Source organism: Etheostoma spectabile, chromosome 21, assembly GCF_008692095.1.
Source record: "Etheostoma spectabile isolate EspeVRDwgs_2016 chromosome 21, UIUC_Espe_1.0, whole genome shotgun sequence".
Taxonomy (NCBI): Eukaryota; Metazoa; Chordata; class Actinopteri; order Perciformes; family Percidae; genus Etheostoma; species Etheostoma spectabile.
This window is the reverse complement of record NC_045753.1, coordinates 9,208,208-9,234,542: the sequence shown is the minus strand read 5'-3', so window position 1 is coordinate 9,234,542 and position 26,335 is coordinate 9,208,208. Positions and strand designations below refer to the sequence as shown.

Here is a 26,335-nt window from a genome sequence, read left to right as displayed (position 1 = left end):
GTGGACTGAGATGTTGTCGATGTTCAATCTTTGGCTAAGTCCTGGATCTTCACAATCCTATGTACAGCACCTTTAAGTAAACGCTTACCTACCTACATGGTAAATGAAAGAAATTGCAGCGACCACTTTTTTTCTTCCAATTAGAAGTGAAAACAGCGACATGTGACTCAGTGGTTCAGTCAGTGTCTGAGGCACAAACTCCAAATTCACTGTTAGTTTGTTAGTCACAAGATGTTGACCAGGATGTGTTGAGAATAACCATGAACATCGCAACCTGCTACATGCGAAGTGTTCAAAATTTAAATCCTGCTTTGTATACTCTCTACTGCAATGTGTACTTTTATAATATACAATAATACTGCTTATATAGTAAATGTTAGAATATACTTCATGAGACAACACTATACTGCATTTTTATATAAAAAGAGATGCTATAACTAAAACTGAATAACTCTAGTTTAGCAGCAGAGGTTTGTTGGCCAGTACTGTAGAATCCCACGTGAACTCCAGCCCCTGAACATAGTCTCATTTGCTGTCTTTGTGTTGAGTGAATAGCCTAATGAATTGTGGCGTTCCTTTGACAAACATCCGCGTCATCAGAGAAAAAGAGAGTGTGAGAGTGTGTGTGTGTGTGTGTGTGTGTGTGTGTGTGTGTGTGTGTGTGTGTGTGTGTGTGTGTGTGTGTGTGTGTGTGTGTGTGTGTGTGTGTGTGTGTGTGTGTGTGTGTGTGTGTGTGTGTGTGTGTGTGTGTTTTGATGAGCTCTCGTCTTGTTGGCTCTGAGACTGAGAGCCTGGCCGCTGGCCACAGGGAAGGAGTGAAGACAGGCTCACAGGGTGTGAAGTCTGGAATCAGACTGCTGTCCTAGTTTACCTCCTTCTCTAATGTTGGGAACAGCTTTTTGTGGACTGTTTTGAGACTTGATTTTCATCTGTTCAAACTAAACTCCCTTTGCAGTTCTTTTTTAAAGCCAAATCACACCAATCAAATCATCAGCACTCAACAGCACTCTTAGATTGGTATGTACTGTTTTCACAAGCTGACAGCTGTGTTGAACATTTTCACTCTGTTTTCATCCTTTGGTAAGTGTTAGCAATATGTTATTTTTCTAGCCATTGAAAGGAAATGTGTGGCAGTACAGAAGTTCATGAGATGAGGGTGTCTGGCTAATTTATTATCCAGCCACAGATTGAGTTCATTAAGCATAATTATCTGTTCCGTTAACCAACCTCATTATTCTGAGTTTAAAAGTTAATTCTTGGCCTTTGAAACAGCAGTTAAGAAAACAATTTCTCTACAAGATAGCATGTAGAGCTAACCCGTAACAAGTGTAGTCCACGTGATACGTAGGTATACACAGTATACCCACTAAGAAAGCTCAAGGATTTCCTTATACCAACTTTAAAAAGCCCAGTGACACGCAACAACATACTTTGCATTGTAATTTTGATATATTTTGAATTTGTCATCTATGTTTTTCGTCTTCACATAGACTAAATAACGGTTTAAATAATGGCTAAAACAATTGGTGCATAAAAGTGTCAGAATGTAGGAAATGAAGTTATTGATGCTCAAAACTTCCCTGGGGGAGGACACCCAGAGCCCCCACTATGAAATGCCCCTGTTCTGGCCCATATATACAGTATAGGCCCATACATACACAGTACAGTATACCCACTACCATACATTAGACTACAGCACTGTGTCTAACATGCTAGTCAGCCAGGCCCACGCAAACTCTGCTCGGGACAAATCTATGTCTCCCATGTTCAATATCATCGTATTATGACACATTAAATGTTATTTACCCTGGTCCTATTGTCTCGGAGTAAAGACTAAGTAAAGACCACTGACTGTGGGCTGAGGAGCGACAGCCCAGGGTGATGAATCGGCGCTCCCTCGGTGGCTGGCCTAGTTGAAGAGGCAGAGGCCACTCTTGTCGACTTTACTTCAACAGGAAGGGGAAAAAAACTTGTTAGCAATCACTTTAGCCACCCGTAGAACGGTGCTCTATTTTTGCCCGAGTATTGTAATTATTAGCTAGTTTTTTGAAGAAGCAAATTGTACCTCGCTGCTTTGTAGTGGCTGACTTTGTCCCGACACACTTCTGCAGAAAAGAATTCTTTGGGGAAACTGGTGCGTTCATAGTGTGGACCAGGGAAGTGACATTGGTAGGATTAGTAGATGGTTTTCTAAGCAGCTCAGGAGCTGTGTGTGTGTGTGTGTGTGTGGGTGTGTGTGTGTGTGTGTGTGGACCATAACACTGCAGCTCTCCATATCCTTCAGCATGGTAATCTCCCGAAGGGCTTCTCCTCCTCTCCGCTCATCATTAGGATGGACTCCGTGTCACTTCTCACTTCAGCGCTTCTCTCTTTGCTTTCTTAAGGCCAAAAGGGGGTTTCGTGAGCAAAGCCTCTCTTGGCATCGTCTCTTCTATTCCCTCTGCTTTTTTTTTCCCCTCTCTCCCTCCCTCCCTCCTTTTTCCATTTTCTTTCCTCTGTCAAATTACTATGCTCAGTTTGGCCGACTGTACCGTCCTGCAGGGCAGTGAACGTTTTCTCTTATTTATTTTTTTGGTTTTCTTCTTCTTTCCGTCCTACACCACCAAGAAGACACCAGCAAGACATGTCGAACAATAGGATTATCATGCAGTAACAAAAAAAAGCTGAGTATATTAACCTGAAATGTATATACTGTGGACGTAAATCTTTAAAAAAAAAAAAACTGCACACAAGTATATATTTAATTTTTTTTAAAGGCTCAACAGCTGGTCACTGTAGTTTTTAGCAGATGTGACTCAAACAGGAGCTAATGTTTGTTGGGGACTATTTTCAGCGGCGGATTAATCCACATTTGGTGCTCTTGGGATTATTTGTGGCAGCAGGGTGTGTGGGGGATTGAGTCAAAATAAACTACAGTGTGTGTGTGTTCATGGTGATGAAGGAACATGTCGCCCAGGGCAACAGTAGGGCTCATGTAATAACAATGGAGCTCTATAGCACAGAGGAAGAAGAGATATCAGACTTTGATAGACTCACAATACTTTATTTTGTTATTTTGCTGTTGGAATATGGAATATCATCAGATTTATCCTTGATTGATTTGTTTTTTGGTGTTCAATCTGAATCAGCAAATGTAACTTTTCCATTATGCTTATTGGTGGCAAGTTCAAAAATCACAAGCTTTTCCTTATTACTCCTTTATGAATGGGCCTAAAAGATTATCAAATATGAACGTTAACGCGGGGAGACTAGTGCCAATGTGTTCTCCCCTTTAACGTTTTCCATAGACGGGTCTTTACCTCTTCACAACTACACAACTCTACTAACAAGCCCGTCCATGTTCGCCAAAGGGTAACAAATTCCACTTTCTTTTCCATAATTTATTCCATACGTTGGCTTTGTGCAAAAAATGTTTATGTAAGCACCATTCAGTCCGTATGTGCCTAATTTTATATTACGTTTATATTTTGCATATCTATGATTACATACCATAAATGTTCTGTAATATCCAGACCAATTCAAAAGGGAACCTTCCTGTTATTTTTTTGTGCAAATGTATTCTGTATAAATGATTCCATAATGTTCCATAATGAAAAGTGTTTTATTAATCATTTTATTAATAAATTTATTTGCATCAATAGCTGCTGCTTTATACTTGTTCTGGGTTTGTTCACTGATGTGTGGGTGATCAGATGGAACAGGAAGTCCTATGTGTGGCCGGGACTGATGTTAAGTTGACTCAGATGTTTCCTGAGGCCGTCCGGACTCTTAACGTGTGACGCGGTAATAGTTGTTAATCCACCCACTAACAGCTGTTTCAGCGGCTGACGTTGAGACGGCTAAAACCCCTTGCAGTTGGCATGACAACGCCGCTTCCCACTGCCAATGTGTCAGCCATCACCAGATACCTCAGCAGGGCTTTATAATCCACCGGTTGATGAATGACTATCGGCTGCATAGAGTGGAGGGACTGTTTTTTCCCCCAAAGGCAGTGACTAAGTACGACAGCACTGACTGACCTGGTGGTTAAATAAATGGGAGTTAATGGACACAGAGAGATGTGCAAAGAGTGAACTGACCCAAACTAATCTGTGTGTGTGTGTGTGTGTGTGTGTGTGTGTGTGTGTGTGTGTGTGTGTGTGTGTGTGTGTGTGTGTGTGTGTGTGTGTGTGTGTGTGTGTGTGTGTGTGTGTGTGTGTGTGTGTGTGGTTCTCAGCACTGACTCAGTACCAGGAGATCCTTCCGCTGTTTGATTTTTAACATTTATCTGCACATTTGTCGAGTCGACTTGAGTCACCGTTTGGATGACTTGGAAGTTAGTGACTCAAGACTTGACTTGAGGCGTGATGACTCGGATGACTTGCGTGCATCATATGTGTGAATGTTGAAGCTGTTAAATATAATTTAATATATTTTGTTTGTTGTCAAGGTTTTTGTCTAACTATTAAGTATGCTATGCAGCGGCTTCAACACAAACTGTGAATCCTAATTGGACGACTCATAAAGCTCCCCGGTATGTGATTGTCATGATTGGATGACTGGCTGTCAGTCAGTCAAAGTCCTTACTATGGCAACGCGTAACATAAAGAAAATGATTTGGTTTACTAGAACTGTTGAGTCCTTGTAAATTATAGAGTGTGGTCTAGACCTACTCTATCTGTAAAGTGTCTCGAGATAACTCTTGTTGATACTAGAAATAAAATTGAATTGAATTTAAGAATTGACTTAACTGAGGACTCGACTTGCAAAACCTGTGACTTGACTTTGAATTTGCTTGAGACTTGGACCATATGACTTCAGCCTAACTTGGGATTTAAAGTGCTCATATTATTATTTTTTGCTTTTTCCCTTTTCCTTTATTGTCTTATATATCTTTTTTGTTCAAGGTTTACAAAGTGAAAAAGCCCAAAGTCCACCCCAAAGGGACTTAACATCCGTTAGCACGTGAACAGACAAGTCGAAAAAGATTTTTTTTTTTCTAATTGCAGGTATGTGGTAGATGTATTCGATAAATGGTTGGCACCTTCAGTTTCTGCCACTCCCAAGTATTAATAGTACAAATCCAAACCAAATCTACTGAAACTGGGAGTTTTATCTGACTCCCATTGAGGCTCTAGGGATAGAGGGTGTACACTACAGGGATTTGTAGTTTGGAGGTTGAATAACTAAAACTGGCTTGACTTAGGTTGACTGGTCTCATCCCGGTGCCATAGCTAGATGTCTGTCCCCTTTGACTTTGTTTTTCCCAATCTTACATAGCCACAAATGGATGTCACCTCAGCGCTGCGCATCCTGCAAACAGCTGTTTAAAGAAAAAGCTAGTGTTAAAAATAAGTTGGGTCTTTCTTTTCCTCTCTTTCAAAACAAATGCATGCACTAGCCAGATCGAGACGGTGGTACCCATGGAAACGCTGCCGCTCTTGTCCACAGGGGACACCAAAATATACATCAATATACATTTCTTTTATATATTTTTTTTCTTGCTTTATTAAAATTAAAATGACATTATTAAAATTCATGTGTCAATAAACCTCATTTATACAATTTTATACCTAATTTTTGAGGTAAAAAGCAGAAATTATGAAACATTTTGACAATTAAGTTCAAATCCGAGGAAGAGTTTTGTCAGAGTTCAGTAAGGAAATGTTTTTTTAACCATTGTTTTTCTCCAAATGCTGTAAAATATAATATAACATCCGGAATTCAATAATACTGCGAAGAATGTTATATTGAACCAATATAGTTTTTTGTTTTTTTTTGCCAATTTGGTTAAAAGAAACACATTTTTTGAGTAGAATCTTTGAAAAATGGGTCAAGTTTGACCCCGAGGACAACAGGAGGGTTAAATGTCTCCAAGGGGGTTTGAAGATCACAGCACATCAGTCCACATCTGGAGGCACAACACGACAAGTAGCTGCCCTGAACGATCAGTGCTTTTTATTTTTCCATCACAGTACAAAAATAAAATAAAATGAGCAGAAACTAACTGAAAAAAAGGTTTCAATTACAGTAACAGCTTTTTGTCATTTTCAAAAAAGAAAATTTTTATTGAACAGCATCAACACCCCTCCCCCACCCCACCAAGGGAAAACCAAGTCCTAGTAGCAGTGTGGTGGGTGGATGCTTCATGTCCATCAGAAAACAACATGGCACACATTCTCCTGTACAAATAAATGCTGTCATTCTCTCTCACTCTCTCACACACACACACACATTCACACACACATGCAGCCATTCGAATGCCTCCCTTTTTTGAAGTTTGAAGTTTTTTTTATCTACAAAGTACGCAACAAGATACAGAAAAGAATTTGACAGAAATGTCTTAACTATCACTTGAGTCTTTTTTTCATATTTTATCAACTTTTGAAAGTATTTTCTCAAACAACTACTCAATGATGCAAAGTGGAAAGAAAATGGCACATTTCAAGTGAGTGGGGGGGGGGGAGTGTGGACGTGAGAGAAACAGATTTGGGGTCTCGTCTTGAGGCCCTTTACCCCAATGCCCTTTTTTTTTTTTTTTTTCTTTGCCAGAGCAGAAGCCCATCCAAAGTGTGTGTCCCCGTATTGTGCCAGTACAAACACTCCAAATGAACTTTCTCTCACTGATCTGACTCCACATGGCAGCCACGATCCCACAGCAGGCTGGGACCATCGTTTTCTCTGATTCCCACTAACACAGCAGCAGAGGAGCCTTCCACTCTCTGGGAACAACTTTAAAACATGACAGGAGCTTTTGTTGGCACTGCCAGACTAGGCTTTTTAGACAGATTTTCAGACCACTGCTATGGAAAAAAAGAGTGCACACTATATGTCTATATTTAGATGAGATGTGAAAACCAATGAAAAAAACAAAAAAACACACATTTCTCATACATTTCTGGATGGAAATACTGTAGTTTATCCAGTGATTGGAGTCATTGTGAAGATAAAAAACTATGTGTAACCTGTGTAACATAACAATACAATTGTTCTGCATGCTTCCTGTTTTGGTTGTCAGGGTCGTTGCCGTTGCACACTGCAGGATGTCCTTTCAGTCCGGTGGTGTCTGATTGAAAATGTGATTAATCCTGTGGAGGTCGCCTCATCACCTACAGCACCCACATCCATGTGATGTCACCTCACAGTTGATTAACACCAAGGTGATGCTGATGGATTATCCTGAAGGTAAGATGTGCTTTTCTGCAGTGATGCAGAAAGGGTGTCATTGAAATCATCTAGATGTGTGTGTGTGTGGGTGTGTGTGTGTGTGTGTGTGTGTGTGTGTGTGTGTGTGTGATATGTGGGACAGCAGGTTAGGTTAGCTCTTCATGCAGGCCAGCAGTGCGGGACAAAAATCAGTTTTTAGGGCTCTTTCTTTATCTTTAGTTGAACTCAACGACGTGTTGTCCTGTCAAGGTGTCCTTGGTGATGTCCCTTTGGTGACGGGTCAGATTTGACATTGGTTTGTTTAATTAGGTATTCATGAAATTCACGCAAAATTCATTTGCATAAACCAGATCAATCTCATTCCCACCAAAGATAAGCAGACCTGCCACACCTGCACAACCCCCCCCCCCACCCTCCCCCCCCGCTCACATCATTCCCTTTTCAAAGTCTCTCATCCCGGTTTTCCATTCACATTAAATGTGCCTAAATAAATACATGAATGGCAATAAATTAGGTGTCAGTAAGTAGTTAGTAGTAGAGGAAATTCCATCCCATCATTCAACAGCTGGACAAACAGTACAATATTTCAGAGTGTTCTCAGACCTGGGGGATTTTCATCGAAGATATGGCACTGTTTTTTTGTTTGTTTTTTAACATTTTCTATGCTGAGTCATAAGCACGAAATCAAACATCATTCCAAAATCGACAAAAGTACAAAAAGAATTTCCCTGGTAAACAAATAGCCTATTTTAGCAAGCATAGCTAAATAAACTACTGTCACTTTGTTCACAGCATTCTCTAATGCAGATGCAGTCGGTTTACAAATCAAGTAAAAAGAAGAAAAGTAATAATTGTTCCTTCCCTCCCGGAAACTCTGTAAAATTGCATGGCACACGTGCAAAACATTACGTTTCTAAGTTTAAAAAAAAGAAAGAAAGAAAAAAAAATCAAAGAAAACCTGTTCCAGAAAAGCAATAAATAAGCCTCCATAGGTGTAAGCCTCTGGGGAGTAAAACATCCATTAACTTGTTTTATTTTTTTTCTAGATGAAAATAAAGTAGGTCTTTCTCATCATCTGTCCTCTGGCTGTTGTCCTCCTTATCAAAAGTCCCACAATGCAGTGTTTGCTTATTGTCCATGGAAATACAGTATACAGTATAAGTCCTGTTGCAGAGTCACGAACAGAACCCCACAAAAATATGGATCCAGCATTGATGGCCCCTGCTGTTTTTTTTTTTTTTTAAAGATATGCATTACAGCGAAAGAATTCCAGTGGTATCCGTATAAATGGACGGGACGTGGTGTTGGCCTTCCAAAGATCCCGTTTGCAGCCAGATGCGCCTGTTTATCCGTGATGCATGGTGAAAGCCAGTCAGGCGATGGCCCTCGCCCTCCTGCAGCAGGCAGTGCACGTCACATGGTCAAACAGTCAGAAGGTCACCGGCAGGCTGCCGCAGCCTCAGCCCTCCCCACATTCATTGCTGTAGATGTACGCTTTCTTCTCCAATGTTTTTTTGTCTTTTTGTCTGAAATGTTTTTTTAAGATTTTCAGTGTTTCATATAGATATATATATCTGTAAGTTAGCAAAGGATTTACCCTAATCTGGCATTTTGTTGTCTATATAACATTGTCCAAAAAAAAGCTTTCATTCTCAGTTTGACAGAAAATTCATCCTTTGCTCGTTTGAAAATAGAACTTGGCCTTGACAATTACAATCTTCTGGCCTTTTAGACCCTATGCCTTATTTTTAGGTGACCATTGCAAAAGTTATCCCTCAATGCAAACGTCCAAATCCATCTAAATCACTGAGCTCCCCCCCCCCTCCAGAGTTGAAGATTCAGTCTTACTAGATACAAAGTTGTGATGAATGTCTAATACTTCCTAATTGGCCTCGTCACACTTGAGTTTGGACAATAATGAATAAATAGCATCACAAATAATCTTTCAAACTTGTCCAAATGCCAGACTGGAGTATGCCCCTTCTCCCCTGAACCCTCTGCTCTTCCCCCCCCCCCCCCCCCCCCCCCCCCCCAGCATCCCCTCACCGGTCCAGGCCGATGAGCAGGCGGCTCCTCTCCTCCTCCTTCTGGCTCTCGTTCTTCAGGTCTGCAAACACCTGAGTGAAGTAGTGTGGGTCGGAGTTGATCTGGAGCATCTTTGCACTCATCAGGTTGATGATGGACAGGCAGCGGTCCCAGAAGGTCTCCTTGGAGCTCTCCACTAAGAAGGGCTTGAGCGGGTAGGAGATCTCGTTGCCCATGTAGGAGTAAGACAGGTAGAGGCAGGTGAGCAGCACGGCCTGCAGCTCGTGCTCCGTGGCCACCTCGGAGGAGACCACGTCACGGCAAAGCATGTAGACAAAGACCACGTTTGCGGGGGTGATGAATCCCTGGTCCTGCCAGCCCTGGAGCAGCAGGGAGCGGTCCACGCTACGCAGCCACAGCACTGGGTCAGTGGGTGACAGGTGTTTCAGCCGGTAACAACGCCGGCACAGAAACTCCCCGAGGCAGCGCAGCAGCTCACTGGTGGAGGCCTGGACAATCACCCTCTTAGGGGTCCCTGGGGCCACATTGGAGTTGGTCAGGGGGGCTTTCTTGATAGAAGATACTGTGTTGTTGGAGGTCTTGGTGAGAGCAGGAGTGCTCTGATCCTGGGCGAAGGTGGACAGGTTGGCGCATGACTGTGACTTCTTCAGGTTTTCATTGTTCAGCTGGGTGACATTGTTTTGGTAGGTGCCGTTGGGCTGCACCTTCTTGGAGCCTTTCTTCTTGGCGGACACCGCTACAATCCGCTTCCACGGGAGCACATTGATGAGCGAGTGGCGCTTCAGGTTCTTGTCTTTGGCGTTCTTGCTGTTCTGGACAGCTGTGTAGTGGCCCACAGTGGCCGGCCCATCCTCAAAGAGAGCAGCCTTTCGGTAGCTAGGCGACAAAGACAGCACGGTTCCCATGGTGACTGTCGGAAGGCGTCCAGGGGCTTTAGCCGCACTGGGTCAGAAGAGGGTCTGCCAGGGGAGATCCTGAGGGTCTCAAAGCCTCTATGCTTCTGGGGGCTGGGAGTCCCGGGCTAAAGGCTGCCGCTGGGCATCTAAGGCCTGGGAGAGAAGGATCCTTCAAACTGTCTCTCTGGTCTCTCAGCTCTCTGTCCGCGGCTCCTCACGGCCGCTGCTGGAAGCAGAACAGATCAATAATCAGAAAGATAAGTGGTGAGGGATCAAAAACCTTCCGATTATCCATGGTTATTTACAAATTGCGAACAAAATGTCTTTGATCTCAAATGAGATCCATAATTATTCAGCTTGCGTCAGATAATATCTCGGTAATGGGTTCCACCATGTTCTCATGAATGTGTGCTGAGTGGTTTCTGCCTGTTAGCACCATTGATTGGTCTCAGTAAGCGGTGGAATGGATCAGACTATAGCTTACACTGATTAATCCCAACTATAGCCTAAAGAGCTCTTCTTGTTGCAAACGATCAATATAAAAAAATAACATCATAAACATGTTAGTGTGAAATTGTGCCTCAGCTTCATCTTCAGTAGCATTACCAAGCATTCAGAAAAATAACATGATGGGTGATTGAATTGCATGAGATATGATTGCTTCAACAGATTTGATTTAAATGGATGCTAAATGGTAAATGCATACATTTATGATAAGAGAGACATTTTTCTGGGCAATGGCCGACTTGTCAAAGTGAACCACGCGCCCCCCCCTCTCACTAAAATGGAAGACAGAAACGTAAACACCTTAATAACAGGTGAAGGTCGCGTATGGTGCATGTAGGATTCGGCATAGTAAAGCACGAACCCAAGCTCATATCATTTACCTCCACTAAAACTAGATAAACAAAGAGATGTAGGATTCTGTCTTTGCACGACATGCAGTAGCCTATGTTCGTCCCCGCTGCAGTAGCCAGCCTTTGAATTCGACTGTCGATGGATCGACTTTGCTCGCTTGCGCAGGATCCAACCTGCTCGACCCTTCGTTCCATCTCCCTGGTGGAGAAATTCCAAAACATGAGCTTTTAATGGGGCTTCGCTGGGCTAAAATTAATACAGGCGATGTTTTTGGCTTCTTGCTGTGATAAGGTGTTGGGTTGCCTGCAGCATCGGGGGCTCTCCGTGGTGCTGAAACTGAACGTCTGCGTCGAAGTGAAAATGCTGGCCATAATAGGCGGTGGCTTAGAATTCAAGAACATCCGCATATTTTCTCTCTGTCCGATAATATCTTACAATATGAAGGCGCGTGTAGCTGTCTAATCCGTTAAACCCAAATTTCTATCATCTTTTGTGCCATATTTTCCTAATTAGATATAACCTATAGCTGCGCATCATTTGTTTTCAAATATGCACAAATATGATGTAATGCACTTTTAGGACCAATATGTTCCAAAAATGAAATGAAACTGACCTGATCTCCTGCTCAGTGAGGATAGAATTGCGCTGTAACGATGATGCGTCTCGAGCCTGGTTTTCCTTACAAGACGCGATAAAAACATAAAACCATCTCCGAGAATATAGATGCAACAACGTGAAATAATCCGAGCCGAGGGGGAAAAAAACAAAAAACAAAACAAGCGTTGGATAAACACGCCTGGTGTCGGCGGTGCTCAGACGATGGTAGGCAGTTGTGGAATGGATGCTTAGATGAAGATGTGCTCCTGGTCCTCCTGGCTGCGAGATGCGGATGCTGCGAGGGCTGATGTTGCGTTATGTCACCGGCTGTGTGGGGATGGTTGACGCATAGGCGGTGGTGGGGCGCCGCTCTGCGCTTTGTGCGCGGTGCTGTCTCTGCTGGGAAACCACTCCGCCTATAGCCACGCAGCAGGCGCACATGTAGGCTACAGCCAGTGAACTCCGAGGATTAGTATTTTTTTTAATTTGTTGTTCAAATCTTATTTTGTTTGCGTTTATATTTTAATTTAAGGACCTGACCAGAGTTCCTATTTCGTCTTATAGTCTAGATACTACAGTTTAATTATGTTGGCCTATGGTTTCACATGAGTTATTGAGTATTTTTGAAGTAGACTACTAAATCCTTAAATTAACACAGAATAAATGTAATTGTGTCCCATTCTCATAAAAACAATTTAATAGCCTATTGGCACATAATATTGGCCTTGGAAAAGCATTTTGAATTTTGGCATGTATCTAATACAAATTAAGTGTACGGTGTTTAACTTACTTTACATTTGAAGACCAACTGAATGAGCTAAGCTATGAGTTAAGTTGGATGGTAAACACACATACAAATCAAATGCGTAGGATAAGCAGCCTTTGATACATGTTTATGGCCGTTTTTTGTAACTACATTTCCCATGTGTCTTTAAATCTCAACACGCAACGTCACGTACGCTAGGTAACGTAGTCCGCGCACGTATTTTCATTCAAGAAGCATTTGAATAAGGAAGATGGCGGCTGCAGCTGTGGTTGAATTTCAGAGAGCCCAGTCTCTCATTAGCACGGATCGCGACGCCTCTATCGATATTCTACATTCAATAGGTAAGTGTTCGGCCGAGATTTTCAGATGGACATTATTTCTCTGATCACAATTTTTTCCTATTTCTCAGGTTGCGATGTTAGCGCGTTCAATAGCAAGAGCCGGTGGTGTGCCGTGCTGACTCACTGTTGAACGCTGGGTAACGGCAACTGCTAGTGGATGTTAGCTCGTTAGCAACTTTGCTAACTTTAGGCCTGGTTGTTAAATAGGTTAGTAAGTATCAGTAATGTTGTGTTTTTTAGCTGTGTACTTAGGTCTTGTGGTGTTATGTCATTGCCCACAGTTTCTAAGCTAACCACCACTAGCTAGCTCTATTGAATTCAGTAGATGCTAGATCGCATCCAATACACGCGTCGACGTCAACACGGGCGTACTGCGCAGGCGTCAATACTCGGGTTTCCACCTCTGTCATTGCAGCGTAAGACTGACTCTACCGTAAGAAATAACCAATAAAGGCTTCTAAACCAAAAACTACTCAATTGAACTTGTTCCAACAGGAATGGGTTCCGAAATTGGGAAGAAATTAACATTATCGGAAAACAAGTGTATTAACGCCTGCGCAGTATGCCCTTGTTGACATCGACACGTGTACCGGGTGCGATCTAGCATCTACTATTGAAGACTGTCATGTTAGCATGATTGCTATTATGGCTAACACCTTTAGCTTGTTGTCAAAAGCCTTTAACCAATTTCGTCAACACAGTCAAATGCAGCTCTCTGACAGAGTAAATAAAGTTACTACATATTTTATTTTTTAATGTAACTCGTTACTAATTGGCAGCTTGTATGTGTAAGGTTACGCAAGCGCAGATCACAATGGAAATTGCAAGACGATATGTAACGTAACGTTCCTGTAAACTCTTCTCACTGTCCTGAAATTGCCTCGTCACTACAGCCTACTAGCTTTAAAGTTGTCCGGCTTAACTGTTAATTTCTCTTAAATATATTAGATGTCGTGACATGACATTGATTTAGTTGTCAGTAGTGGGGTAAAATATTTTATTAGCAATTTGACAGAAAAGTACTTAAATGTTGTTAGTCTTATAAGTTAAGTCATTTATCAAGCAAAACAAGATGATTGCACGTCAAATGTGAGGGTTTGCTGCTTCTCCATGCTTTATATGATGGCAAATGTGATTTATATTTGGGTTTTGGACTGTTGTTCGGACATAGTAAGCTATTTTAAGAGGAAAAACCCAGTGTCCTGGAACATTGTGATCTGCATTTTTTACTTTTCTTCTGAGACTAAACCAGGGGTCCTCAACGTTTTAACCCCTTAACTGGAAAAGAGAAGGAGCAGGGACCCTCTACTACATATATTGTTTAACATGTTTCGTATTAAACTGGGCCCAAAACCTTTAATACATAACTTTTTTTTGCATAGAATACTAATCCATTAAAATAGTTGCTATATAGTTGATAGAATGATTTTAATTAATCTTGTTTTAATGTCAAATACATGTGGCACTGTAATTCCATATGCTGAACAACTGGCCTTAGTGACTACCTTACCTATAGGCCAGTACGCCTATAATCACTGGGCATTTATGCTTCCTACTAATATGTTGGATTTATTTTAGGACTTTTCTAAATTTTTAAATAAACTTAGAAAAACTTTCACCATAATTTGGGGGCCCCCCTGCATTGACTCTGAGGACCCCCTAGGGGTCACGGACCCCCTGTTGAAGATCCCTAAACTAAGTGATTAGTTGCATCTATCATTGTCAGGTGAATGGTCCCAATATTGAGTAATATTGGAATAATGATGTAAATAAAGAGGTCATCAAAACCATAACAAGACTGTCAGTCAGATTGCGGTTTCTAAAGCTTAAAAAGCCCATGACTCACACTAATTAAATGAGTGTCTCACTTTGGCAGACGGTTTAGAATGTACGCATTGCATTAAGTGCGGCTTAAATAAGTAAATAGTTTTTTTTGGTGTCAACGTGTTGCCTTTCTTTAACAGTGAGGAGAGATGTCCAAGAGAACGATGAGGAAGCTGTCAGGGTTAAAGAACAGAGCATCCTGGAGCTGGGGACACTCCTGGCCAAGTCAGGACAGGCTGCAGGTAATGGTCGAACGTTGATTTTATTCCATTCTGTGCCTGTTTTTACTTTCTCAAGTAAGCATTCAAACAACCTAATGTAACATATTCTAAGTTCTGTTTCCACTTTCTGAAATATTTGTCTTTTCCTTTTTTTCTCTCCAGAACTAGGGGGTCTGCTGAAATTTGTGAGGCCTTTTCTGATTTCCATCAGCAAGGCTAAGGCGGCCCGGCTGGTCCGCTCTCTCCTGGACCTCTTTCTTGACATGGAGGCAGCAACAGGGCAGGAGGTGGAGCTGTGTCTTGAATGCATTGACTGGGCCAAGGCTGAGAAGAGAACCTTCCTACGACAGGCTCTGGAGGTAAACAGATCTAGAAGAAGCTTGTGGGTGCCGTCAGATGGCAGAAATGTAGCTTTATTTTTTTTCCCTTCTAGTCAACATCACCCATTTACCTAAGAAAAGCTCATGTATGACTCAGAGGAAAACTGCAGTCACAACTGGATATCACTGAAATATAAAGTCTTTCAAATGTAGCGTAAACTCTTATGATACAATTTGGAGAACTTAAGTGGAGAGCTGCAAATAAATGACACTGTGTTGTCAATGGTTAAGAGGCTAGTAAATCTTTTTGAAGCAACTTACTGTATAGCGCTACTATTATGCTGTCGGAGGTTTATTATTTGCGTTATGTTGTCGTTTTGTCATGACAACATGATAGCCGAGGACGAAATATAGGATACAACCTATCACCACCAGCGGCTGTATTCGTCCTCTCACCCATCCCCAGTTGGTGCTTACATATAACAGCCTTTGTGTTCAATGATAGTGAAAACAAAACCGATATCCCCAAACATAAATAGAAGCTGTGGAAGGGATCAAATTTAACATTTCCTGACTCATGGAGTGCACACGCTGGGATTTTAAACAGATTATGGTGGATCATTTGGTTGTTAGTAGCAACACCGCCACTGTGGCATTGCTTTAGTTTAAAACCAAACGAACACAGGAAGCTTGATAAGTGTGATTTAAGCGAAGTTGTAAACTTTACCGGAAGAAAGTACCAAAAGATGCTAAAACAGCTACTACACAGTGCCATCTATGATGACATCGCCCTGCTATAGCTGCCAAAAGGTGCTTTGTGGCAAATGACTTGCAGCAGGTTCACACTCAAAGTCAGGAATATCTGGAGGTTTTGGCTAAAATACAAAATATAGGATCAACAATATTTTGTATTAGATCTATGTATAGAGTGCCAAAGAAAACTATGTAATGAAACTGTGGCATGTATAAATGAGTGAAACTGAGAAGAGGGACCCTCTTCAGTCAAGCGCTATAGTTTGCCTCAGGACAAGCATTATGAGGAATGTGAAAGGAGAAAAGAATTCCAGGGAACTTTGTAAAGAGCACTGTGTGTGTACAATGAGCTCAGACTGAGAGAGAGAGAAGTCCTCCTGTGCTTAAATAAGATCCACCTTAAAACAGTTAATTAGTGTTTTTGAGGAACAGCTATAAGGGAAGTCTTTGTATTTCAATGCCTGATCTGTAGATGACATGTTAAGATATGTAATGAAGATTTTATTTAAAGTATTGGTGCTGAACATCAGGCTTGTGTGCCCAACTCCTCCGGCCTGCTATTCTTCATCATTTAACAAACATGTTAGTCTTCCTACAGTAGTCTCAGCAGGCAATGTTGTAATGCAGCTTCCAAATGCTGCATTTCAAGTAAAATGATATCATGCATTGGTGTTAAGGTCCTTGTAGTTTTTTGTCTTTCAGGTCCATGATACATATTGCAACTTTTATAGACGGCGATAGATTGGCACAGCTGGTCTCTGATTTTCTGATGGCACTTTTTTTTCTTTTTCTTTCAGGGACGACTGATTTCACTCTATTTTGACACCAAAAGATACCAGGAGGCCTTGGCTCTTGGTGAGTGTATAGAGACGTAACATTTTTATCTTTTGGTAAATGGCAGCATCTGTCTCCTGCTTCAGAGACTTAACAAAAAGTCTGGCTTTGCTATGTGGGCATGATTTTACTTTATAATGAGAGGAAACGAGAAAGAACGGCACATATTAGGACTATAATTGCACAATTACCCCCGAGCTGTTTTCTGAATGTTGTACAAAGTAATTGCAACAGTCAATGTGCAAGACATTAACTCTGTCATTCTCTTACCCCCAGGCACCCAGTTACTCCAGGAGCTGAAAAAGATGGATGACAAAGCTCTTCTGGTAGAGGTTCAGCTGCTTGAAAGTAAGACATACCACGCTCTCAGTAACCTGCCCAAGGCCCGCGCAGCCCTCACCTCAGCCAGGACCACCGCCAACGGCATTTACTGCCCTCCAAAGCTCCAGGCAGCTCTGGACATGCAGTCAGGTCAGATGTGTTCTCTACTCTAACTTCCAACAGTTACCTGGGCCGAAGTGGTTTAGTGTCTATGGGGTAACAATAAGGTGGTGCTCAACAAAACGGTGAAGCTGAGAATTTAGCAGTTACAGTATTCACAGAAAATATTGAAATTGTCATGAAACTGCCCGATGAGAGTCAAGTGAAGATGTGAGTTGCGCATGCGTCACTTTGTGACAAGTAGCCTCCAAGATGCTAACTAGAGATTTCTGTAATGTCAGTACAGTAAAAATAAACCTACTTAACGGAGTTTGTTCACTGCTGGCTACAAGTTAGCAATCAAACACACCAAAGGCTGTCTATCAAACAATCCTAGATGGCTACAACGGTTTTGAAATGATGTCCATCTTCTGTAATTGTTTGTAATGAGAAGTTTTTATTTCATGGATTTCACAAGTTTATGCATGACATGTTATGCCGTAAACCGTTTCAATCTGAGCATGCACGACTTAAATTGACTCGACTGACATCGGGCAGTGACAAACTATGGAAAAGTAACTTGTATAACACATAACTGATTATTAATTGCACTGATTGTATTGCTATCTGCTCCATTGGTAGGATAACAAGTTTATTTTATGTGATTACAGCAGCTTTCAGATTATTTTGATAACATAAAGATTTGTTTGTCAAAAGATGAGAGAACCCCTGTTGTCTACCTAATTTTCTCCTTTTGATACCACTGGGGGGGGGCGCCAGGCAAGGCTAAAATAATTCCGTAGAGTTCAATTTCTTAACATATTTATAGTAATTATCATATTTAAATTAGTTAATGAAAAGTAGTAAGACAAAAAACGTCCATGAAGCAACTCCTCCTCGACAGTTCATTGAAGCCGTTCTATCTGGTGTGATCTTCAGCGACTCGGCTCTTTTTATGCTGACCACCATCTCAAAGTCTCAGTTTGTTTACCAGTGTGAATGCAGAAGAGCTGTGAGGCCTGATAGTATCGTAAGTTATTCATGACTTTACAACACAGTGTGAACCGGAAAAAGACTTTTTGTGGCTAATTCTTCGTTGCTTTTAACATTTCTTTGAAACATACGATCACATAGCAGCTCCAGTGTTTATCTCCAGCCCAGAAAGGTTTCTCCAGTTGTTGGTGGTGTTTCACATTTCACGGTGGCTGAAGCGGTTTGTTTTGGCCATAGATGGTATCATGCGGTGTCCTCTCTGTTCTAGGGATCATCCACGCAGCTGAGGAGAAGGACTGGAAGACGGCCTACTCCTACTTCTTTGAGGCCTTTGAGGGCTACGACTCCATTGACAGCCCCAAAGCTGTCACAGCACTCAAATACATGCTCCTGTGCAAAATTGTCCTCAACTCGTGAGTAGTGCTTAAAAGTCAACGTGCAATGCTTTACTGTTGGAACATTCATTATTTTCACATCCACATGGGGCCTTTTTGAATCTCTAATATTACTGAGTTTATGTATATCTTATCCATTTTTCTGTTACTTGGCTGTTTCAGACCAGAGGAGGTTCAAGGCCTGATCAGTGGAAAACTGGGCCTGCGACATGCCGGCCGACAGGCAAGGATCTTTTTCTTCTAATAGCCCATCAGACTAAACAGCCATGTCATTTGTTTCGCTTTTTTAGCAAACCAATTTCCACCAAATCAATTTATTTTCTTGAATATTGCTGCTTACACAAAAAGTAGGATTAATGAATTATCCTAAATGATGATGCATACTATTCGAACTAAATGAAATATTAGAGGGGTTTTATTCTGAAACACCTTATGAATAAAACAAATTTCTGCCTCTTAACATGAGAAATATTTTGGATTTTGCAATCTAGCCCATCGTTTTTTGTGTAGTTTCTTCTGTTTCTTTCATGATCTTTTTAAAAGAAAAGGAACTTCACTGCACTTACTAGATACCTGTTTAGTGCAGGTTAACAATTCAACATAAGCTGGTTTCTGTAGAATGGCATTAAACTGTGGGGGGGTGGAGGGTGGGGAAGGGGGCTTATAGGGACAATCCTATGTTCGGTTTGCTGAGCGACCTACACTCCCTAAATAAAAGGAGGTTTAAAAAATGATGGCATTAATCTTTTTTTGTCCTCGTCCATCCAGACGGATGCGCTGAAATGTGTTGCCCAAGCCTGCAAGAACCGATCATTAGCAGACTTTGAAAAGGTAAGAATCCTTTTAAGTCATCATATCTGTGTTGCCCTGCCACTCGTATTTCATTTCATTGTGGTATTATCTGAAGTTCTACCGACTACAACATTTTTTTGTGTGGAAAAAATGCCTTGGTTACCTTACTTTAAGCCATTCTAGCGTGGTATAGAAAGTCTACAGGAAGACTCGGCTCAATTTGGGCCAGTTCTCATTCATATTCAACAAGCTAAGCTGCTTGACTCTGATTGGCTGAACAGCTAGCCAATGAGTCAGTATCAGTATCCTTTACCCAGAGCAACTGGTTGAGCTCATGAATGGTAATGAGCTCAGGCAACATGACGTCAGACTGACCAGCTGTTGTGATTGGTCTGATGTCTCCTCTTATTTCTCATCAGTGGCTAGAGCTGAAAGAGGAGGTAGCAGTTAATCTTCACATTCACCACATAACACAAACACACATGGATCTAGTAAATGTAAAGTAAAAAACGGTTTTGTGTGGCAAGGCACCTTTTTAATGTACTTTCATTTGTTTGACCAAACCAAGGCTCCCACCACGTAGCCTTTTTTTGGTCTTTTCTCTTTAGCTACTTCTCCGTTTGCCTGCTCGGTGATATGTGCAGCACACAACCTTTTGCTCCCTCACTTTTAGTTTTGATGATAATATCTGCTGATAATATAATGTTCCAAGTGTTTCTCAATACATAATCCATTTTTAATTCATCTTCCAGGCCCTCACAGAGTACAGAGCAGAACTGAGGGATGATCCCATCATCAACACTCACCTGGCCACGCTGTACGACAACCTGCTGGAACAGAACCTCATCCGAGTCATCGAACCGTTTTCCAGAGCGCAGGTAAGGACGTGCAAGGCTTCTCTCTACAAAGGAAACATGTCACTATAGTAAAGTACAACAAAACTGCATATCTAAATTCTTACATTTTCCTGTTCCAAAGCATTCTGTATTATTTTTAAGAACTAATTCTGGGGCGTCTCCATATTCTAGGCTGACATGAGAACCTGCTCTTCTTGTTTATCATTTTAACAAAGAAATTATTTTCTATTCCTCTTCTGTTTTCAGATAGAACACATATCGGGTCTAATGAAGCTGTCAAAGGTACGTATATTTGCAGTTAGCCTACTTTTCCTGAGTATTAAAATCATCATTTATATCTCTTACAATGTGGGTTGGATTCATATTTCTTTCTTTTTTATAGGGGGATGTTGAGAGGAAATTATCACAGATGATTCTGGACAAAAAGTTTCACGGTTAGTGAGAGGTTAAATGGAATTGTCTGTTTCTATAAGACACTTCACAGGCAGAGCGCGAGTCTTGACTGTACTGTAATATGTTTTGTGCAGGAATCCTTGACCAGGGTGAAGGTGTCCTGATCATATTCGAGGAGCCCCCAGTGGACAAAACATACGAAGCAGCCTTGGAAACAATTCAGAACATGAGCAAAGTCGTGGATTCACTTTACAACAAAGCTAAGAAGCTGACATAGGTACAACCAAATACTTCAGTAAGAGAAGAAGCATTGTCTCTCTGCTCTGTCTTTAGTCTCTACTCAATGTTTTGTCTTTCGTCCTCAGAGCAGATTGCCACGGCAGTGCGATGGAGGAACTGTGTGTTTGACCAGCGTGTGTAACATTTTAAGAAGGGGACGAGGGAGAGCAGCAAAAAGTCCCACAAACTGCAACAAACAGGATTCCCCCATCAAACTCCCCCCTCATTTCCCTCAATGGACAATTTCATCACTTCTCTTGTTATTTTATCCTCTTTAATTTTGATATCTCTTCAGGATTCTGTATAACACTCAGCGGCCAAATCAGGCCATCAGGGAATATTGTACAACCACAATAAAAAGAATAAAAGGTTTAAGAATTCATATGTTTATATCTGCTATAAGGTCGGGCTTACCAAGCTTTAAGCTGACTCCACGGCAACCTCTAAGGTGCAACGTTGACCTCTGCGGCCTCGGCCTCTGCTACCTACTGTGTATGCAGAAACGAGGCTTTCTCTTGTCCATATCTTTCAAAAGCACACGGTTTAGTTTTTGGAAGGTCGGGATACTCCTTGGGATACTGAATAGTTGTTGAAGAGCACCCCCCTAACTCTTATTTCTTTTTCCTCACCATATCAATGCCAACAGTTAAGTCCCCACTGTATTTCAGATATGTATTAAACTCACTTTATTTGTTTTGAGTTTGGTGTTTTTGTTTCCAAAAAAAAGGAAAAAAAGAGAACCAGATGTTTGCCACATGTCTGCCCACCCTGGATATGTAAGTTTATAGAACAGACAGGATGCCATTTCACCACCAGTGCCACTTTTTGGGCGCTCGTGTTTGCCTCAGTGTTTTGGGTGCAGTATGAAATCGAAGGGCAGAGGTGGAGATGTATTCATTGCCTCTGAGTGTGAGTTACCCCTGACTGAGCAATTCTCCATTGTTAGTTCCTAGCACTAGTGTGGTATGCTAGTAACCAAACAATTTGTATGGTTTTGATTTTTTTTTTTGTTTAACTCTTATAAAGACATTTTCAAAATAAATATTTTGTATTTTAAGGATTTTGTCTTTTCTCTTGAAAAAGAAATTGCTGATGGTAATTTGACGTGGTAACTTACCGGCCCCTCGGCTAAATTTGATTTTACAGTTTAAGGATTAGAAGACTGAGGATTTTGTGTCTATTGGCAGTGTGACCCAGGAAATGTATACAAAAGATAATTGAAAATATGTCTCCTCATCAGAGGACAAGTCAAAGGGGAGGTATGTAAGCCGTCCCAATTCCTGAACAGGAATCAAACTGTTGGGATTTCACAGAATTCACCCAAGATGATCTTCTTCCTGCTGCTATATTTGTCACTAATTTGAAAGGAAATTCACATCAAAAGGGCATTAAATCAATTAAACGGACAGCTTTGGATTGTGTTTTATTTTGGTTTTTAAACGATCAGCATGATGATTACCCAACCCATGTTGTCAAACTTGGCAACAGATGTGTTTTTGTTTTTTTCTTCTTCTTTACCGTGTAACATTTATGACCAAGTTTATCTTAAAGGGATCTGTGAACCCCATCAACAGACGTAGTGCTACAACCCTTTCCCGTTTACCGGAGCAGACTCTTTACGCAGTGTTCAAACAAGTGCCACCAAATGCAGGATTTTCTACTTCTTTTTCTCTCAATACTTAAAAGCACAAGCATGTCATTTTAAATGTAGCTGCCCAGCAGAAAGCTAAGGAGTTTGTGCATCCAAAATAAAGATTTAACATTACCTCTAATTCAAACTGAAACATTTTTTTAATTATATTACGTTGTTCTTTAATATATATTCTGTGAATGTAGGTCTCGGCCATACGCAGGCTTAATTATTTACCAACTAAAATAAAGTATGATTGTTTTCGATTCATACTAATATTAAATCTACAAGTGGTTCTTAATTTCACATTTTAACATTTCAAAGAAGTTCAAATGATTTAAGTAATTTGTTTTTATTAACCATTGTATTCATTCTTGTTTTTGTCAGAAATACAAAACACATAACACATAACAATTGTTAAAATTGAGTATTATTTTGAAAGTTGGCGCTAGATATTCTATACATTTCTTACGTTTAAGAGATTCACTGTAATTTCCACATTCAAAAGTGAATAATTCATAAGCCGGCATTAAGAATATTTTGTTCTATGGATGCACTTTCAAGGTAAATTCCTAGTAAGTGCTACTTACCTCGCTTTGTGATTCTACGCCACCATGGTCTGGGTAAATACTCGATTCTGATTGGCGGCAGAAAACATAAAGGAAATATGGATCTGCTTTTTGAGATTTTTCCAACTCGTCCTTTGAACACCACAGGACGGCGCTAACACTCAAGCTGCAAGAAGTAAGTTACACTGCCCCTCTGAACGGACTTTGTGTTATTCTTTTGTTGTATTTAAGGTCGCTTGACATGATATTTTTTTCAACATCAATATGAGTTCCTCCAGCCTGCCTATAGTCCCCTAGTGGCTAGAAAGGGCGATAGATGTAAACCGAGCCCTCGGTATTCTGCTCTGCCTTTTTGAAGCTCAGATGGTCCGATCTAGAATCTTGACCCTTATGAGGTCATAAGGGTCAAGGTTACCTCCCCTTTCTCTGCTTTGCCCGCCCAGAGAATTTGGCCCACCCATGAGAGAGAGACACCATGGCTTTCAAACAAGCAAAGTGGCAGTTGGTCAAGGTCACACCCTCACCCTCCACCTTGCCCACCCTCTCTCCTCCTCAAAAGCTGCAGACTCAGAAATGGCACATCCTATGGAAAGCTCATTATGAGACTGGCTCTAGAGGCTGTAATTCGGGAAAGAGACTTCCGACACAGTATTAGTGGACCACTAAGGTCTGTATAAAACAGACTTCAGATACAGTATTAGGGGACCACTAAGGTCTATATAAAACAGACTTCAGATACAGTATTAGGGGACCACTAAGGTCTATACAAAAGCATCCAAAGAGTCATGGGGCCTTTAAGGGGGAGTTGGAGCAGTGTTAAGCCCTGTGCCACTGTTTTGAGGTAGTTTACATTGCTAACCTGTATCACCATCTAAGACAAAAGTTGGGAATGGAATAAAACTGTTACCTGCTGTTGAAATGGTTTTGGGCATTCATCTTTATATAACCTGCACTCACATTACAACTCCAAATTACATTATCTCACATCCCGTTCCCGCTCACTGTTGAGGTTGATACTTGTAAACTTTAAATTTTGATTGTAAAACAAATTAAAACATAAACAAATGTTTTAAAAATGTGTTATTTGGCAAGTGACCATGGTATAATTGCGGGTTAATGCCCTTTGTGGTGTGGACTAATAACTGGAACAATCATTACCATCCTATAAGGTTCTTATGCAATGCAAATCCTTTTTTGATTTAGATTTTTCCAAAAATAACCAGACAACTATTGTTTAAGTTGTATTGTTTGATCACTTTTCATAGTACAAGTATGAAATTGCAACATTGGCTTCTTATTTAAATCATAGACTGCATTATGTATTACTTGCTGTATATAATATATATACAGTATATAATACAACGACTCATATCAGATCTCCACAAACCAATGGGTGACGTCACACATGAGATGTCCATCAATATATATACAGTCTGATTTAAATGCACGCTTTATCCATAGACAGTTAAAGAAAGGCTCAATCTGTTGTTACGTCTCTCGCTGATCTACGTGTCTTGTGCGTGGTTACGTCACCACGCGTCGGCAGATCCCGCCTCTTAGCACGTCACTTTCTCAACGCTACAGTTGTCCTCTCAGCGGAACCTTTCTGCTGAATTGCACATGAACAGGAGTTGAAAAACAAACAAAAGATGACCGACAGGGTAAGTTTATTTGAAGCGAATATTTTAACCTAAATACACGAACTACAGAAAACATTGAATACAAAACCTAACGTGGACTCAAAGGACTAGAAGCTTTTCTTTTTTTTTTACACGTAAAGTGAGCCAGCACAGCACTAGCCTGTGTGGCAGAATCAGATGTCATTCAAAAGGCAGTCCGGAAGAGGAATGGAGTATCTTGTGACCACTGCTAGCATGTTGTTCTAGATGTAAACTAATATGTAGAAGAGCTTGGGGATAGTAGCCACCGAGCAGCCAGAGTCGCTAAATTATATTGCCAATATTGTTATTGACTTCGGTGTAAAACTGCTGCTAAGGGTAGTAAATATAGCTCCGATTTGAGAGGCTACATCGATGATGACTCTTAAGGAAATGCATCGTTAACTTCATTAAATGGCTAAAAGGACCGAGCAGAGCAGTGAGATGAACTGGACTGGACTGGTGTTGAATGCTTAGTTCACTTCTTACGTCAGGGGGTCAATTTTGAAGTAGCTGCAGAGTAAACCAAGTAACTTCATCATTGTTACACTATGCGACTGTCTACACATACACGCAGCTGTCAGTTTATTAGGTAGAGCTAGTTAAAGGTAAACAGGCTAATACAACCGCCCTGCAGTAAGTCATACCTTTATTGAAATTGGTATTATTATTATTATTATTATTATTATTATTATTAGGGCGACAGTTAACAATTATTTACATTATTTTTCTTTATTAAATGTCAAAATAGTGAAACATGTCCTTCACAATTTCCCAGAGTCCAATGCGGCTTCATCAAATTGCTGGTTTTGTCCGACCAACAGTCTGAAATCAAAACTCATAATCACAGAAGACTAAAAATAACCCAGTAAATATGCACTTATGAGAAACTGGAACCCACATTATTCTTGGCGTTATTGCTTTTTTTTTAAATGAAGCAATGGTGCTGCAATTAATGGTCTGTCAGTTGATAGTTTTATGTTTAAACTAGTTTAGAGAGTTTTACAAAACAAATGTTAACTTAAGGTCCACTAGCCTGTCAACCTAGGCATGGCAATATATCAATATTATGTCCACATGATGTATGAGTGCATTAAATTAAGTTATTTTCTGAATTTACCAGACTGTTCTAGCTCTTCCACATCCACATTATTGAAGAATAATAATCTAAAATGTAAATTAGGTAAATGTTTTGTAAAAGCACCAAAAGTCAAATCTACAATATCGCAACAATACGATGAATTTGGTCAAAAATCGGGCGATATTTTGATTATCTTCCTATCCCCCAGCTCTATGTCGACTGCATCTCACTTGTCTTCCTCAGCTGATGGAGTTGAGGGACTTTTAGCTGGGTGTACCAAATTAACTGGAAACTTTGTGTTATACAGTACATCTATTTACCACCAAGTTCATTATTCATGACCAGGAAAACTCTATGTAACTAATAATAATGACATGCATCATGGCCTTGTGTTATTTCAAATCACCACTTCATTTCTGATTTATTTAGTATGCATAGTCAATGCCCTTTAACCTTTGGTACATGGATCCATGGCCTTTTTATATTGCTAATTTATGTTGTGTATGCGAACAGATGTGTTGACTCTGTAACGGCCCTAAGTAGACATTTCATCACAGTGGATCATGAAGTTGCTTGCTTCATCATAGCTATGGGGATGCTGATTCACCCAGCCAGCAGCTGATACTGTGGGTCAGACTGTTTTCACTCCGTGTTGCAGCAGTCCCA

General features: G+C 40.8%; 3 protein-coding genes across 7 annotated transcripts in view; 2 read left to right on the top strand and 1 right to left on the bottom strand.

Annotated features, from left to right (window-relative positions):
• Positions 1 to 6,521: 6,521 nt before the first annotated feature.
• On the bottom strand, positions 6,522 to 11,880 carry cdk5r1b (cyclin dependent kinase 5, regulatory subunit 1b (p35)). 2 transcript variants are annotated; one of them, XM_032501546.1, is made up of 3 exons: positions 11,560 to 11,880; positions 9,189 to 10,314; positions 6,522 to 9,158 (listed from the first exon to the last, which is right to left on the bottom strand). In XM_032501546.1, exon 2 carries the CDS (start codon positions 10,095 to 10,097, stop codon positions 9,189 to 9,191), a length of 909 nt encoding a protein of 302 aa, XP_032357437.1. In that variant the 5' UTR covers positions 10,098 to 10,314; positions 11,560 to 11,880; the 3' UTR covers positions 6,522 to 9,158. The 2 variants fall into 2 exon arrangements, with proteins under 2 accessions (XP_032357437.1, XP_032357438.1); XM_032501547.1 differs by having other exon boundaries at positions 9,189 to 10,311.
• Positions 11,881 to 12,505: 625 nt separating this feature from the next.
• On the top strand, positions 12,506 to 22,137 carry psmd11b (proteasome 26S subunit, non-ATPase 11b). Of its 2 annotated transcripts, none has more exons than XM_032501530.1 (13): positions 12,506 to 12,650; positions 14,615 to 14,716; positions 14,858 to 15,054; positions 16,566 to 16,623; positions 16,879 to 17,073; positions 18,284 to 18,428; positions 18,573 to 18,633; positions 19,179 to 19,241; positions 19,955 to 20,080; positions 20,306 to 20,341; positions 20,442 to 20,493; positions 20,587 to 20,729; positions 20,823 to 22,137. In XM_032501530.1, the coding sequence occupies exons 1-12, from the start codon at positions 12,560 to 12,562 to the stop codon at positions 20,727 to 20,729; spliced, it is 1,269 nt and encodes a 422-aa protein (XP_032357421.1). In that variant the 5' UTR covers positions 12,506 to 12,559; the 3' UTR covers positions 20,823 to 22,137. The 2 variants fall into 2 exon arrangements, with proteins under 2 accessions (XP_032357421.1, XP_032357420.1); XM_032501529.1 differs by having other exon boundaries at positions 20,818 to 21,457.
• A 2,322-nt stretch (positions 22,138 to 24,459) lies between these two features.
• The window catches only part of LOC116670824 (vesicle-fusing ATPase), a 29,667-nt gene continuing 27,791 nt past the window's right edge, over positions 24,460 to 26,335 (top strand). Inside the window, exon 1 of one of the 3 annotated variants that reach the window (XM_032501506.1) lies at positions 24,460 to 24,591. In XM_032501506.1, coding sequence (XP_032357397.1) covers positions 24,580 to 24,591 — 12 coding nt within the window. In that variant the 5' untranslated portion in view covers positions 24,460 to 24,579. Of the gene's footprint in view, positions 24,592 to 25,866; positions 25,966 to 26,335 lie in introns of those variants that run through there. The other 2 variants (XM_032501507.1, XM_032501505.1) reach the window with 2 other exon arrangements.

What these genes read in the sequence shown, in the direction of transcription:
- cdk5r1b (XM_032501546.1), bottom strand. Translation starts at nt 10,097, where the DNA reads ATGGGAACCGTGCTGTCTTTGTCGCCTAGCTACCGAAAGGCTGCTCTC.
- psmd11b (XM_032501530.1), top strand. Translation starts at nt 12,560, where the DNA reads ATGGCGGCTGCAGCTGTGGTTGAATTTCAGAGAGCCCAGTCTCTCATT. An exon ending in TCCTACGACAGGCTCTGGAG is followed by an intron (nt 15,055 to 16,565) that starts GTAAACAGATCT and finishes TTTTTCTTTCAG; the next exon opens with GGACGACTGATTTCACTCTA. An exon ending in GTCTAATGAAGCTGTCAAAG is followed by an intron (nt 20,342 to 20,441) that starts GTACGTATATTT and finishes TCTTTTTTATAG; the next exon opens with GGGGATGTTGAGAGGAAATT.